General features: G+C 40.5%; 1 protein-coding gene across 5 annotated transcripts in view; it reads left to right on the forward strand.

Moving 5' to 3' along the window:
* Window positions 1-16,509, forward strand: part of cacnb2 (calcium voltage-gated channel auxiliary subunit beta 2) — a 200,814-nt gene that overhangs the window by 166,845 nt on the left and 17,460 nt on the right. For 4 of the 5 annotated variants that reach the window (XM_033015312.1, XM_033015328.1, XM_033015298.1 and 1 more), the window contains exons 4-8: window positions 9-145; window positions 3,521-3,597; window positions 7,968-8,101; window positions 14,171-14,251; window positions 15,475-15,533. In XM_033015312.1, coding sequence (XP_032871203.1) covers window positions 9-145; window positions 3,521-3,597; window positions 7,968-8,101; window positions 14,171-14,251; window positions 15,475-15,533 — 488 coding nt within the window. Of the gene's footprint in view, window positions 1-8; window positions 146-3,520; window positions 3,598-7,967; window positions 8,102-8,247; window positions 8,268-14,170; window positions 14,252-15,474; window positions 15,534-16,509 lie in introns of all 5 variants that reach the window. The other variant, XM_033015320.1, reaches the window with a different exon arrangement.

Genomic DNA, 16,509 nt, shown 5'->3' on the forward strand with positions numbered 1-16,509 from the left:
ATGTTTAGAAATTCAGTAACGACTGGTGGATTGGACGGTTGGTTAAAGAAGGCTGTGAAATAGGATTCATCCCCAGTCCAGTAAAATTAGAAAATATGAGACTGCAGAGTGACCAAAAAACAAAGCAGGGAAAATATCACTCAAGGTAAGTTGAAAAATAAATTCCCAATGTGGAAGCCATTTGCAGCCAGCATGTGACAACTTCAGTCTAATTCAAGGAAATTCTGCCTCGTTGTACAATGCACTTGCATAATCAGCTGAGATGCCATGTTAAAAAGGCTTACGGTTTCTTAGACAATGGATGGGACCACTGACACTTGTAATGCTGAAATCTGAGCATACCAGTGCACTCTTTGTATCCATCTTCCAGCTTTTAGCAATATGCGCAGCATCTCACAAATCAGTTTTTTTTTTTCTCTTTCTCGAAATCCTTCCGCAGAGATATTGCTGCCATTGCCATTATCCAAAGTAGATGTTCCCAAAGTTAATCTCCCAGTTTCCAACACATAATTTAAACTCGCTGGATCCTTACTTTCCTCACGCCTTTTGAACCAACTGAGGCCCCTGTTCCCATGCCCCTTGAATCCACTGAGGCCTCTTGTTCTCATGCCCCCTTTCAACCCACAGCCTCATTTCCCATACGTCTTTAAGCTCGGTATACCATTGCATTTCACCGTGCATCTGGGGAAAAAAGTAAATTAAATATTTGTTGGCGGTATTAATAGGAATATTTCTGCCTCCACCACCTATTGCAGCGCTTTCGAGGCACCCACCGCCCTTTGTCTATAAAAACAAATTCCCGCACATCTCCTTTAAAGTTAATTTTACAGTAATAACGTATTTGCCTTCTCTTATCTGTTCTACACCTCCAACGGATAACCTCTTAGTTGCCTCATTTAAACATAGAAACATAGAAATTAGGTGCAGGAGTAGGCCATTCGGCCCTTCGAGCCTGCACCGCCATTCAATATGATCATGGCTGATCATCCAACTCAGTATCCTGTACCTGCCTTCTCTCCATACCCTCTGATCCCCTTAGCCACAAGGGCCACATCTAACTCATTCTTAAATATAGCCAATGAACTGGCCTCGACTACCCTCTGTGTCAGAGAGTTCCAGAGATTCACCACTCTCTGTGTGAAAAAAGTTCTTCTCATCTCGGTTTTAAAGGATTTCCCCCTTATCCTTAAGCTGTGACCCCTTGTCCTGGACTTCCCCAACATCGGGAGCAATCTTCCTGCATCTAGCATCCCCATTCCGGGTGTGTAATGTGCAATATCAAGACCAGCATTGTGAATATTCACTGAGTAAACACACATTTATTGTATTTGGGCAATTACAGCAAATAATATTCACACTCAATTTAAAGTTGAAAAGAGATTCAATGCAAATTTTCACTGTGAGGAAAAAATATTGCCTAAAGTAGAGTCCGAACAGATTAAGAGAAGACATGTAGAAATGGAATTAGAATTAGCTTGGCTAATAAAAATGTGGATATCAAATATGTTTGAAACACTACATCTGGAAGAGATGAGATTCCTCTTAGCAGGCAAAGCAGACCAATTCCAAAAGACGTGGTCCACGTTTTTGGAACTATTACAAGCATGAGGTGCAATAGTAATTAAAAAAATAAATAAATAAATAAATGGTGCCAGGATCTGGCAACGGGGGGTAAAACAACAAAAACAGACTTGGTTGGTAGTCCCCTTTCTGCGGAGTTTAATGTTATAATAGAGCGATTGTTTCTCCTTTCTTTTTCCTTCTTTTCTAGGGTCTACTTTCTTTCTTTACTTCCTTCTCTAACTTCTTTTCTAAGGGGCTTTCTTTTCTCAACACTCTCTTGCACCTTCACGACTCTTGCGCACTTTCCTTACTTCCTTTACTTCTATCTTTTTCTTAAAGCTCAAAAAATGAAGCGGTACAAAAAAATGTATTAAGACATATGTGTTGTGTATTATTGTAACTTACCGTACTTCTAATAAAAAAAAAAAATAATAAAAATTAAAAAAATAAATAAAAAAAAAAAAGAATTAGCTTGGCAGCTGTATTACAGGTGGATGTCAGTAGGGACAGCTGCCAGATTCAGAATACCAAATGCCATAATTATGGTGGTATGAAAAATGTCTCAAGGTCTAGAGTGTTGCATAGACTCTGCAGCACAGGTTCAGGCCATTTGGCCCACCCACCCTATTCTGAACTACTATCTACCTCTTTTTTGACCCTTGATTGTGCACAATACTGAATCAATTTGGACTTTACTGGGTTTACCTTGCACTAAATGTGATTACCTTATCATGTATCTATACACTGCAAATGGCTCGATTGTAATCATGTATTGCCTTTCTGCTGACTGGAGATCACGCAACAAAAGCTTTTCACTGTACCTCGGCACATGTGACAATAAACTAAACTGAACTGATGATATTGCAGCACTTGAGATCCTTGTTCCTTTTTTCATCTCATCTCTTCTGTACCTCTTATCAAGCTTGAATTTATCTTCCCTCTAACGACATCAGTACTATTTACTTCCCTGGGGAAATGAGAGTCATATTCTAACTGCTCTCTGGAAAAAAATGTTTCCCCTAAATCCCCTAAATGAATTTATTAGTAGCTATGTAGACACATAGGAACTGCAGATGCTGGTCTACAAAAAAGGACACAAAGTCCTGGAGTAACTCAGCAGGTCAAGGAGCATCTCTGGAGAACATGGATAGGTGGCGTTTTGGATCTGAAGAAGTCTGCTGATCCAAACCGTTGCCTATCCATGTTCTCCAGGTATGTTGCCTGATCTGCTGAGTTCCTACAGCATTTTGTGTATTTGATTAATAGCTATGTTAGATTTATAATTTCCAATTCTGATCCCTCCTTCAAATGAACGCCTAATTTATCAAACACTTAATATTCTTTAAGATTCTACCTGGCTATCTTTCAAGCTTCTGTTTTATCAAGAAAAACATTCCAAGCATATTCAATCATTCTTGTAGGACATATTGTTCCATGATTGTCCTTGTAAATTGTAAATCTCTTTTGCATCTTCCATACGTGCCTTATTATTATTATTTTTTTAAATGCATAGAGTGCTGGAGGAACTCAACGGGACAGCAGCATCTCTGGTGAACATGGATAGGAAACGTTTCCAGTTGGGCGTGAAGAAAGGTCACCTATCCATGTTCGCCCGAGATGCTGCCCAACCCACTAAATTACTCCAGCACTCTGTATCTTTTTTTTGTTATACCAGCTCCTGCAGTTCCTTGTGTGGCCTATTCTTAACGCATTCAAAAGTGATTTGATGTGCATCATTTGTACTATATAATGGTATTGCAAACTTAAGGGTGATAAATAGTGTTCAAAAAGATCCAATTTAATTATGTAAATGGAATTTATGTTAATAATGTAAATTATGCAGAAAGCTGTGAAAATAGTAAAATGTAAATATAAATGTTCAATCTTTTGTATAAGAAATGACATCAGTTACAATGTAAGATTTTTAAATGTACTTATCGATTTGAATCTGTCCTAGTAAATCGGGTGGAAATTCATCTTCCAGTATAGGTGATGTGGTCCCTAGTTCCAGGCGATCCACTCCCCCCTCATCTGGTAAGTGGGTCACCAAAGTTTCTTACTGCAGAATGATCATGTGTGTAGATATAATATAAATATGTTTGAATGCCATGATTGCATCGAGCTAAACTTTAAGCAGTTGATAATCTAAATGAGAATCTTTTATTTTGCTGTTGATGAAAATAAAGAAAGCAACATTGAGGAAATTGTACAATTAAATGGGACAACTTTCAGCATATGATGAGTTATGCCCCTGTCCCACATAGGAAACTTGAACGGAAACCTCTGGAGACTTTGTGCCCCACCCAAGGTTTCCGTGCAGTTCCTGGAGGTTTTTGTCAGTCTCCCTACCTGCTTCCACTACCTGCAACCTCCGGCAACCACCTGCAACCTCCGGGAACTGCACGGAAACCTTGGGTGGGGCGCAAAGTCTCCAGAGGTTTCCGTTCAGGTTTCCTAAGTGGGACAGGGGCATAACTATAACCTTCTCTTTAGCAGTGTTGCTTCTGGGCAAAAGGACCTTCGTCCATCAAGTGAACTCTGGTTGAATATGTATGACTGCTTTGAATAGATGTTGGATGACAACAATGAGATCCTTCCAGTAGTGTTACATAGACTAACGTTATAGGTGGACCGTGTGGCTAAAGGTCCTTTCCATTGGGTTTTGCTTTCAGTCGCAATTAACTATTAGTCAGTATCAGGGATAGGTTGTTAACTATTTAACCAGGGGCTTTGGGCTAACCCTAGCAAGGCTTTTCCCATCTTCCCCTAATTATGGGTTTCCCTTCTGAACCTCACCCCACAAACCACCCTCAAACTCCCTCCAAAACAGATCGTCCTTACAGGCTAAGGTAGCTGGAGAAACTCAGCGGGTGAGGCAGCATTTATGGAGAGAAGGAATAGGCGACGTTTCGTGTCAGGACTCCTTACAGGTTTCCTTTCCCCGCTCATAACAACCACCACCCCTCACTCCTCATCCTTTCCTCGTCCCATCTTCTTCCTTTCTTCCAACTCTCCCTTTCTCCCCTCTCTGTCCCATTTCTGCTGAACTCATTAATCTGATCATGAGAGTGTGCTTCACTCTGTTGCAATTGATATTGGCTTATCTATTTTGATAGGCATGACGTTACACAGGAACACACAAGAAAATAGTAGGCCACGTGACCCTAGATGCCAGTCCTGCCTTTCAATATGATTGTGAATGATCTGTCCTCAATCTCAATTCCTCTTCTGTGCCAGTTTCACCTGGGCCCAATTTTTCCCAAAAATATCTACCTCTTCTTTAATTACTTCCATGTTTTAGCTTCAAAAACATTTTGGGGTAAAGGATTCCGGAGATTCTCCACCCTCTATGAGGTGAGATTCCTGTGCACCATTGTTTTAAATGACTACCCCCTTATCTTGTAACAACGTCACCTTGTTTAAGAAGGCATGGAGCAAGGAAAGCCTCGGAAGATGGGAATTGCTTGGACGGGAAGGCCTGGAGAGAGAGGACGAAAGGAGATTTAGTTTTGTTTAGCTTAGAGATACAGTGCGGAAACAGGCCCTTCGGCCCACTGAGTCCGCACTGACCAGCGATCCCTGCACATTAACGCTATCCTACACTCGGGACAAATTTTACATTCTCGGAGAAAACCCACAAGGAGAATGTACAAACTCCATACAGACAAGCACCTGTAGCCAGGATCAAACTGGGGTCTCTGGCACTACTGCTGCACCACCGTGCCACCTTAGATGTGGAGAGAGTTGTCTTTGCTATACTCAACTCCAGTGTAACAAAGGTGAATGGCCATTTGCCTTCTTAAGTACTTGCTGTATCTGCATGCTAACATTTTTGTGTTTCAGGCTGAAAATTACATTGATCCTTCTGTACTCTTCTTATTTGCAATCACTCTCCATTTACAAAACAAACTCTATTTAAATAAAAGTGGGTGCTCACACATTTTCCTACTAAACTCTATTTACCAAACTTTCACCCAATCACTCAACCTACCTATTGTTGGAGTTTTTAGATAGCCTCATTGCAGTGTGGTCTCCCACTTATTTCCATGTCACCGGGATTTTACTAACTTTTAATTTGACTATTTTTGAATCATTATTTTAAGATCTGTGTTCATTAGCCTTACCAGGTGGTTATAATAGTGCAAAAAATGTAGACTATGTGGTCTGTTTATTTTGAAGTACACAACAGCTGTGTTGAATCCAGTGAAGGCTGGACAACCTTCACATGTATTTTTGAGGAGGCTGGTGTCACTTGGTGTAACAAAGCTCTTCTTACGGTAAAATGGTACAATATTATTGTATTAATCATCAAAGTAAACACCAATTGACATTAGACCTGCTAATATCTGATGAGGAACAATAATGTATAAGAGAGCATAAAAAATGGTTTTGGGTTGAGAAAAATGAATCTATCCCCTGAGCACATTCCCACAGTAGATTCAGTGCCTCTCACCAATTTATCAAACCAATAGAGGACATACACAACAAAGGATAAGACTCCAAAACTGAGTTGGATATACTCCAGATTATAAATCTAATTATTCTTTTCAATCCTGGTGAAATGTGCTTCAGTGTTTGATGTTGATTGATTGATTGAATCGATTGAAAGGTACAGTATGGATTCAGGTCTTTTGTCCCACTTAGTCCACGCTGACCATCAATCACTTTAGTTCTATTGTTATCCCACTTTCCCATTCACTCCATACACACAGGGGGCAATTTGTAGAGGCCTATTAACCTACAAACGCCCACGTCTTTGGGATGTGGGAGGAAACCAGAGTATCTGGAGGATACCCATGCTGTCACAGGGAGAATGTGTAAACTCCAGCACCCGAAGTTAGGATCAAATCCGGATATCTAATACAGTGTGGCAGCAGCTCTACTAGCTGTGCCACAGTGCTGCCCCGGACTTAACAGCAGGTAAACCATAGTGAATCCTGACATCTTCAGTGCTGTTTGGAATCAAAGCTCCAGCAAACGCTGAAAAGCCAAAACTGCTTGATTAAGAAATCTGCAGTACTAGCTAAAATTGACAATATTTGACAGAGGATCAAAGATGAGGGATGCAGGAGACTGAATGAATGAGCGCAAAGAGCCAAACAGAATTCAGTACAAAGAAGTAATGTGAGTTAATGCATTTGGGGAGATTAGATGATGAAATGCACAATAAATGGTAGGATACTGAGAGGCATAGAGATACTGAGGAACCTTGGAACACATTGAGGTTCATTGAAAAGTCAACTCAATTGAGGTTAAATGTAGAAGATAGAACACAAAGATTTTAAAGCTCAGGAACAGATCCTTGAGCCAACCAAGTCTGTGCCAGCCATTATATAAACCAAATTAATACCATCTGCCTGTTTACAGTCCACATCCTCTACCCCTTGCCTGTTCATGTATCTGTCTAATTACCACTTAAATGTTATTATTGTATTTGACTATATTATTATATCATCTTATATTATTATACCATCTCCCCTGACAGGTTGTTCTAGGTATTTATCACTGTCGTAATAAAAAAAGCCCTGCGCATCTCCTTGAAACATTCCCCCTCTCAACTAAAATCTACGTCCTCTAATGTTTGACATTTCAGCCTGGGATAAATAACTCTTACGATCAGCCCTATCAAAGCATCACAAACTGTTTATATATTTCTATGAGATCGTCTGACACTCCAGAGAAAACAATTCAAATTAGTCCAACCTCTCCTGTAATTTCTTGGATTATTATTGTTGCCCTTCTGAAATATCCTTTATTTTGGTCAGTATAGTGTGAGTCATGCACCCTCTTTTGTGTGTCATAAACCTGCTTGATTAAGTTAGGAAATGAGTGTGGCAGTGGTTCACCAATTGCACCAGTGGTTCACCAATTGCACCAGTGGTTCACCAACTGCACCAGTAGATTGTGATCTCTCCCGTCCAACTCTTTAGCCCATCGGGTCCGGGCCGACCAGTGATCACTAATACACACACACACGAGGGACAATTTTACAACTTACCACAGCCAATTAACCGACAAACCCGCATGTCTTTGGAGTGTGGGAGGAAACCAAAGCACCCGGAGAAAACCCACGCAGTCATAGAGAGAATGCAAGGTAGCAACTCTATCGTTGCACCACCGTGGTGATCAAAATTAAAGTAACTTTGCTCTTTGATTATAAATGTATTTACTTTCTTTTGGGAAGGGAGCAGTTAAAATATCTTGGGCATTTGAGGCCTAATTTAATGAGCCATTTTCACCTGTTTGTTTCTGTATTTGACTCACTTAAACTTTTGAGTTTGTTTCTTTACTGTTGTACATTGCCATATTTTGATTTTGTATTTGCCTATGTACATTTTTGTTGGGATTATTTCCATTCATTCAACTCCTGTTTTCCTTCCTTCCCCTGTTATCCGGGTGCATAGCTCTTGATTTAGATGCAAGTGGCTTAGATGCAGAAGACATTGATCCCCAGGCAAATCAGCGAACCCCTATAACCAGTGTAAACAATGTAACGTCTCCCCAGTCTAAAGAGAAAAGAATGCCCTTTTTTAAGAAGGTAACCACACTTCCGAAACTCCAGTCTGTCGCACGTGCTAATCGCCAGTATGTCACTCAACAAGTCTTCTATTTGTTTGTGTCCTGAAATGGGACAATAACATGCATGCTATGTTATTCTTTATTTCTTCTTTAATATTTCTATAGCTAAACAGAAGCAGAAATCGGTAAGTCCACATCATTATATGCTGTTCTTGCCAGCTGCCTAATTAGCATTGAAATCCCTAAATTAGACATTATGAACAATTTTTTCTTAATTATTATTTTCCTAAAATATTTTCTGAAACAATTATATTTAAAGGACCTGATTTTCATGATATATGAATTAAATATTAATTAATTCTGAAACTTGCTCCTGGATTCATCCAATATTATTTATAACTATTCAAGAATGCTAATTATGTCACTGGGACATATCCTGCTGCTTGCTTGACAATTGGGTTACCAGGACAACGAGTGCTTCGTAGTTGATGTAGTCTTTGGATACTAGTTTGTGAAAAACAAAAACATTCTTTATTTTCCAGCTGTCATTGTGCTTGTTTGATCTTTTTGTGACACGTATGTTCAATTCTGTCATCTTGGTGATTGTGTTTTTGCTTTGCTGTTTTGCATGTTATGTTTTAAGGAATTAGTTATATTTCTGAGGAATGTGCAGATATAGATTTCGTGTTTAATTACATTTGGATATGTTGTACCTGTTTGGAATCAAATCTAATGCTAGCGCTTTTCAGCTATTGGGGATAAAAGTCAAATAAAACAAATGTGAGGACAGAGTTGAAGACAGATACTGAAAATGTGAAAGGGAGTAAATGGATTAAAAGGACCAGGAATCAGCAATTAATGAATCCAGATTCCAACATTCTCTGCCAGGGGTACTTTACCTGAAGCAAAATCTCCATGAAACCCAAATAAGGTAACTTTGCACCACAGATAGCTTCCAGGTCAGGAGTAACTTGTAGTTGGACTTTCCGTCTTTTGAGTATAGTGATACAGGGTATCTGACACTCCTTTTGTCCCACTGAGTCCATGCAAACCAACAAGCACCTGTACACTAGTACTACTATACACACTAGGGACAATTAATAGAAGTCAATTAACCTACAAACCTGCATGTCTTTGGAATGTGGGAGGAAACCGGAACACCCAGAGAAAATCCAGGCTGTCACAGGGAGAACGTACAAACCCCATGCAGCACAGCCCATTGTCATGATCGAACCTGAGTCTCTTCACTGTATGGCAGCACTTCTACCGCTACGCTACTGTACCTTTGTTATTAATTCACACTTCAACAAGGGCTACGCTAGGTTCAAAGTAATGAACCCTGTACAGTTTGAGGTTTTTGCATTGGCACCTTGTTTTTTAAATTGTATAATTCTGCCCTGTTTACTTGAGTTTAAAATAAGGTCATAACTATCAACATAACTATCAACTCCAGAACAAGGGGTCACAGTTTAAGGATAAAGGGGAAATCTTTTAGGACTGAGATGAGAAAAACATTTTTCACACAGAGAGTGGTGAATCTCTGGAATTCTCTGCCACAGAATGTAGTTGAGGCCAGTTCATTGGCTATATTTAAGAGGGAGTTAGACGTGGCCCTTGTGGCTAAGGGGATCAGGGGGTATGGAGAGAAGGCAGGTATGGGATACTGAGTTGGATGATCAGCCATGATCATATTGAATGGCGGTGCAGGCTCGAAGGGCCGAATGGCCTACTCCTGCACCTATTTTCTATGTTTCTAACACTGAGTACAGATCGACAGATAGAATACACAAATTTCCTTGTGTCACAGCTGCCTTTGGCCACTGGGCTGTCATTGCCTACAAAGCCGACAGGTACCCCATATATGGAGTGTATGGTGGGGTCTCCGTCTTGAGACCCCATATATCGTCACATCCTCCTCGTGATGTTCTCCCATGTTTACAGATAGCAACTTCACAATGTGGAGCAGGCTGATTGAGCCCGGTGCCATAATAGAGTTTGATTACAGATCTGAGTGTGAATGGATCTCTTCATTGGGAACAGATGCATCATTGCTGCATTACTACACCATTAAATCCACTTCCCTGGCCTAATTTTGCTATCTCCCCTTAATTTCACCATCTCCCCCCGCTCCTCCCCCAAACTGAACAACAGACCTTGGTTTTCTTTAATGAATTCAGAGAATGGTTGCAGCACCACAAATTTCATCTGCGACTTATATAGTGGTACAGCATGAAAACATATCCTTCGGCCCAACTTGCCCATGCCGATCTACACTAGTCCGACCTGCACAAAAGAGAGTTAGATTTAGCTCTTGGGGCTGAAGGAATCAAGGGATATGGGGAAACAGTAGGAATGGGGTGCTGAATTTAGATGATCAGCCATGAAAATATTGAATGGCGGTGATGGCTCGAAGGGCCAAATGGCCTACTCCGATTTGTCTATGTTTCTGTGTATCTATGCCAGTGTTTGGCTCATATCCCTCTTAACCTTTCCCATCCATGTAAGTGTCCAAATGTATTTTACATGTTGCTATAGTACCTGACTCAACTACCTCCTCTGGCAGTTCATTCCATATACCCACTGTGTGAAAAAGTTGCCCTTCTGGTTCCTATTAAATCTTTACCCTTTCACGTTAAAAATATCTATGTGGCTACCACGGAGAATAGCACCAAGTGTTGAAATGCATCCCAACGGGCATGAAACAGAAGGCATGAGTCATTTTTTAAAATGTTTCTTAAAGGAATTAAACCTTGATAAACTTATTCCAAAGGAAGATTGTCCTGATTTTGCAATGTGTTTGATGATCTGCAACTTGTCATTACACAATGTGATGCTCTAAAAATGGATGAAACCTCATTTCATGGCACCTAGTCATGATCCACAATTTGCAGGCAACTGCAGGGTGAATGTAGAGGAAGGGAAGGAAACTGACGTTGAGGCACAAGGTACTGTAGATGCTGGAAACTTCCATGGAATACAAAGTGCAAGAGTGAAGCAGCAGCTTCGTCGGTATCTCTGGATATCGGCAACATCTCTTATCTACCTGCTCATAATCCATATCCCTCCATTCCTTGCATATCCATATGCCTATTCAAAAGTATCTTAAATGCCACTATTGCACCTGCCTCCACCACTAACCACGGCAGCTCATTCCAGGTACTAACCAGTCTGTGTAAAAAAAAACTTGCTCTGCACATCTCCGTTACATTTGGCTCCTCTCATCTTAAAGCCATGCCCTTTGCTATTTGATTTTTACACCCTGGAAGAAAGGTTTTGACTGTCTACCCTATCCATGCCTCTCATAATTTTAATACTTCTATCTAATTGACTAACAGGTTAGACAACTTCAGTTCTTTTGTCTTTGAACCATCGCCACCCCACCTCCCCATTGAGCGGCATGCTTCCTTCATTTACTGTGCCCCCTGCAATCTATCTAGAAATGATAGACTTGGAATGAATCCTATCCATACTTCAGTGAACAGAAAACCAGTGTCCTATGGCAAATTGCCTTGTGAATATTTCATCACCCTTGAAATATTCCTGAATTTATCACCTACTTTAATGTCAGCACGAGTAATGTTGTAAAAATAAAATATCATTCCTGAGTGTTCCTGTATATTCTGTTACTGCTTATGAACAGCTAATTGATCAACAGAATAATAAGGGTTTCCCTTGAGGCCATGCATCTAAAATATTTGCTGCCCTGACAAATGTTAGGTGTGTAGGCAACAAACATACTCTAATTGTACTGTTCATGTCATAAGTGATAGGAGCAGAATTAGGCCATTCAGCCCATCGTCTACTACGCCATTCAATCAAGGTTGATCTATTTCTTCCTCCTAACCCCATTCTCCTGCTTTCGCCCCACAACCCCTGACACGCGTACTGCTCAGAGATGCTGATGGGAGAAATTAAACCATCAACCTCAATTTAAATTGCTTTCAATGATAGTTACAATTATAGAATAGACCTTTCAGTCCACCATGTCTGTGCCAAAGATGATGCCAAAATAAACCTCATCTGCCTGCACGTAATCCATTTCCCTCTGTGTTTAACAAGGAACTGCAGATGCTGGAAAATCGAAGGTACACAAAAATGCTGGAGAAACTCAGCGGGTGCAGCTTATATTCCGCTTGGGGAGTTTGCATCCTGGTGGCATGAACATTGATTTCTCACAATTCTGTTAACCCTTGCTGTCTCCTCCCCTTCCTACCTTGGGCTCCTCCTCCTCCTTTTTCCTTTCTTCTCTCCGCCCCCCCCTCCCCCCACCCCCTATCAGTCTGAAGAAGGGTTTCGGCCCGAAACGTTGCCTATCTCCTTCGCTCCATAGATGCTGCTGCACCCGCTGAGTTTCTCCAGCATTTTTGTGTACCATCCATTTCCCTCTATTCTCTGCATATCCATGTGCCTATCTAAAAACCTCTTGAACACTGTTATCCTATCTGCCTTCACCACCAGCCCAGGCAATGCTTTCCAGGCACCCACCAGCCTCAATGTAAAATAACTATTGCCACGCACAAATCTTTGGAGCTTTGCTCTCTCTCACCTAAAAGCTGTGCCATCTCGTCTGTGACATTTGCACCCTCAGGAAAAAACTTCTGACTGTCTATCCTATCTATGCCTCTCATAATTTTATATACCTCTATTTGGTTTCACCTCAACCTTTGGCATTCCAGAGAAACTAATCAAAATTTGTTCAACCGTTCCTTGTAGTTAATACCTGCAAACCAGGCAGCATTCCAGTAAAAAAAACACAAAGTGCTGGAGTAACTCAGCAGTAGAGACGGCATATCTGGAGAGCATGGATAGATGACGTTTCAGTCTGAAGAAGGGTCCCGACCCAAAACGTCACCTATCTATGTTCTCCAGAAATGCTGCCTGACCCATTTTGTGTCATTTTTTGTAAACCAGTATCTGCAGTTCCTTGTTCCAGCATTCTGGCAAAATCATTTTTGTCTTAAATGTTTCCATATGTGCATTTTATAGTTTATTTTGGATCTATTTAGCTGTTCAGCTTTTTACCCAAGACCTCACCAGTAATTAACCCATCTGCACTTGTGGCATGAGTCAGAAAAAATAATGGATTAGCACTTGCTGAATGAAATTAGATATGAAATAATTTAGTATATGCCATAAAGATAAAGTACATTATTAAAGTTTTAAAGATAGTTAAGTGTCTGCAATTTAATTCTCATTTTCAAAAGGGTAATTTTTAACTGGTGGAATTATGAACTATTCAATTATATTTGTGATAAAGGTCTTTAAGTTTGGCATTCTTTCAGTCCAAATTTGAAGTGACAGCCTTAGAATTTAATGCTTAAATGTGAGTCGAACGTTATAATGCCTGGTGTTTTTAAGCTGTCTAAATATTTACTTTGCTTGCATTGTGTCTCTGCTACCTCTAGGGAACAAAGACACTCTATTCTTGATTACTCGATAATCGTTGTCTTTTAGTAAGTGGTTAACCCGTGGAAAGCAACCAGTGAGATCTGTGTTATTGGCTCCACCTTCCAGGCATTTGTACAACAGGGTTCCTGTCCTAGCCTGTCAGACATGAACATACCATTGTCATGGTGCACCATTCATTAGCCACCAAAGTAATCAGCATCATAGCAACATGTTACTATGATCAGCCATGATCATATTGAATGGCGGTGCAGGCTCGAAGGGCCTAATGGCCTACTCCTGCACCTATTTTCTATGTTTCGATGTTACATTAGGAAGTCCTTTCATTTTGCTATTGTCATACGTAATGTTGGAAAAAAAATGCAGTTGAAACCCATAAATATTAATATTATTTATTTTCTAAAATTGTGGTTGTATCCATGATCTTATTTGGAAGATTAGTTGGCTGTTTTGTTTGTGTGATTAAGCTATTGATTAGGAATGAGTCTTTTTTTTCCACTGATGAGAGATAGAACATTTTCAACACAGTTTTGAAGAAATGTGAACTTTAATCTGACAATAACGATAGGCAGAGAAGATTCATTGGTGCTGTTTGTGCATAAATTACAGTTGTGGTGTTGGAAGGTGAGCAAATAGGAACTTACTCAGATCAGGATGTTTTAAGAATGTTTTCTTCACGCAGACTGAGCATGTCCCTCCCTACGATGTAGTGCCTTCTATGCGACCAGTGGTTCTCGTGGGGCCTTCTTTGAAAGGATACGAGGTAAGCTGGTCAAGGATACTCCAATTTTGGAGACAATTCTCTTAAAAAGTAACATTAAAGGGACAATAATTGAATTTTGGGAGAGGGAAGAGGAGAGCAGAATGATGCTGGATGATAGAGGGGGGAAGGGAGGTGAAGAGCAAGAACATCAACTTGAGGATCACAGGATGGTGGCTGATTACAACTGAGGACGGGGAAGGTCAAAAGATTTGGTGGGATGGGCGAGAAGAAAAACCCAGGGTGTGCGACAGGCAGTCAAATCTGATCATTTGGCCAGTGGAGTGAGAAGACATCTGGACAGGCCAGGGCAAGAACCATTTACCATGCAGTTAATATAAGGAAGGCCATTCGGCCCATCTTATTCACGTCCATGTCAGTTCCCAGAAGGGCATCCCTGTTAGTCACATCCTCCTCCTGTTTATTTCACTGTAACCCAGCAGTTATTCTCCATCACCCAAGCCCGTCGACTCCCCTGGGATTCGAATAATTTGCAAAAGCCAAATAACATTACGGCATGTCTTTGGGATGTGGGCGGAAACTGAGGCGCATGCTGTCACAGGGAAAATATACAAACGCCACACAAACAGCACCCAAGAATAGATGGAAATGTCTTAGAGGGTAAAGTGCATTGTTTGATTTATCTGGCTGAGTTGCATGAAGATAAACTTTAGTTTGCAAGTAATGTCTTTTCTAAGTAATAATTCTTCAAGCAGTTTCACAATTTGTTCATTTTCACAGACAGTAAGGTTATCACAATTCAGATCACCTAACAGTAGTTCACTAGAATGTCAGGCCTCTTGAGAAATTGGCTGGGGCAAGTGGCTGAAGTATTCATGGATGATCCTTTGTGGACCAATGATCCCTGTCCTATTAGCTTTAAGATGGCAGATAAAGGCAGGGTGGGCTTGCGTGTTAAAATTCTAAATTGGGGCAAGGCCAACTTTGAAGGTATTAGACAGGAACTCACTCAAGTGGATTAGAGAAAGTTGTCTAAATTGGGGGAAGGCTAACAGAAGGCTGCACTGTTCTATGCACTAACTGTATCTGCCAAATTCAGGCATCACACAAATCCATCTTTTTTCATTTTAAATTTCTGGAAACTCTGCAGTAAATAAATGTCATCTATATTCATTTTCTAGTTTTTCAAAATATGTGGATTTATTTTCCATATTTCATCATTAAAATTCAGATTAATCTTTAACTTATAACATTGCTTTCTTCAGGTGACAGATATGATGCAAAAAGCATTATTTGACTTCCTGAAGCACAGATTTGAAGGAAGGTATGTATGGTTCTATAGGATTCTAGTAATACCTGTCGTAAAGATATTATGCACAATAACTCCTTCATATCGCAGTACCATCTATTAATGTACACAAAAATGCTGGAGAAACTCAGCGGGTGCAGCAGCATCTATGGAGCGAAGGAAATAGGCGACGTTTCGGGACGAAACCCTTCTTCAGACTGATGGGGGGTGGGGGGGAGAAGGAAGTAAAAAGGGAGGAGGAGGAGCCCGAGGGCGGGGGATGGGAGGAGACAGCTCGAGGGTTAAGGAAGGGGAGGAGACAGCAAGGGCTAGCAAAACTGGGAGAATTCAATGTTCATGCCATCCGGACGCAACGCCTTCTATTAATGTGTTTATATTAAAGGTATTACTTCAAAATCTATAATCTCCACAGATAATCATGTTCTGATGAAGGATCTTTGTCCTGAAGCATTAACTCTGTTTCTCTCCCCTCAGACGTGCCTGATCTGCTGAGTATTTCCAGCTCTTTCTATTTCTACTTGATGATAATAAAATCATAAATTACACTTTATTTTATTCATCAATAAATCATTCTTAATGTAGCCTTCCACTACACACGCACACACACATGTATCTATATATGTGTGTATATATTTTATATATATCCAAGTCGCACACCATCCTGACTTGGAGCCATCCTGGAACACTAGGCCTAAAATCCTGAAACACTAGGCCTAAAGTGCCGCGTGTGTACCATCTCTCGAAGTACAGCAGTGGTTCAAGAAGAAGTGGTCGGCTTGGTTTTGTCTGGGACAGGTCATGCATTACAAACCTGTTTAGGAGGCGACGAAGGCAGTGGATATTGTCTAACATGGACTTTAGGAAGGCAATTGACGAGGTCCCTCATGGTAGGCTGATCCAGGGGATTAAGATTCATGAGTTTCCCTTGTGTACCAGCTAATATTTATCCTTCGATTGGCTTTATTTAAAATGGATCTTACTTGATCATTAT

This window comes from Amblyraja radiata, chromosome 2, assembly GCF_010909765.2.
Source record: "Amblyraja radiata isolate CabotCenter1 chromosome 2, sAmbRad1.1.pri, whole genome shotgun sequence".
NCBI classification, from domain to species: Eukaryota; Metazoa; Chordata; class Chondrichthyes; order Rajiformes; family Rajidae; genus Amblyraja; species Amblyraja radiata.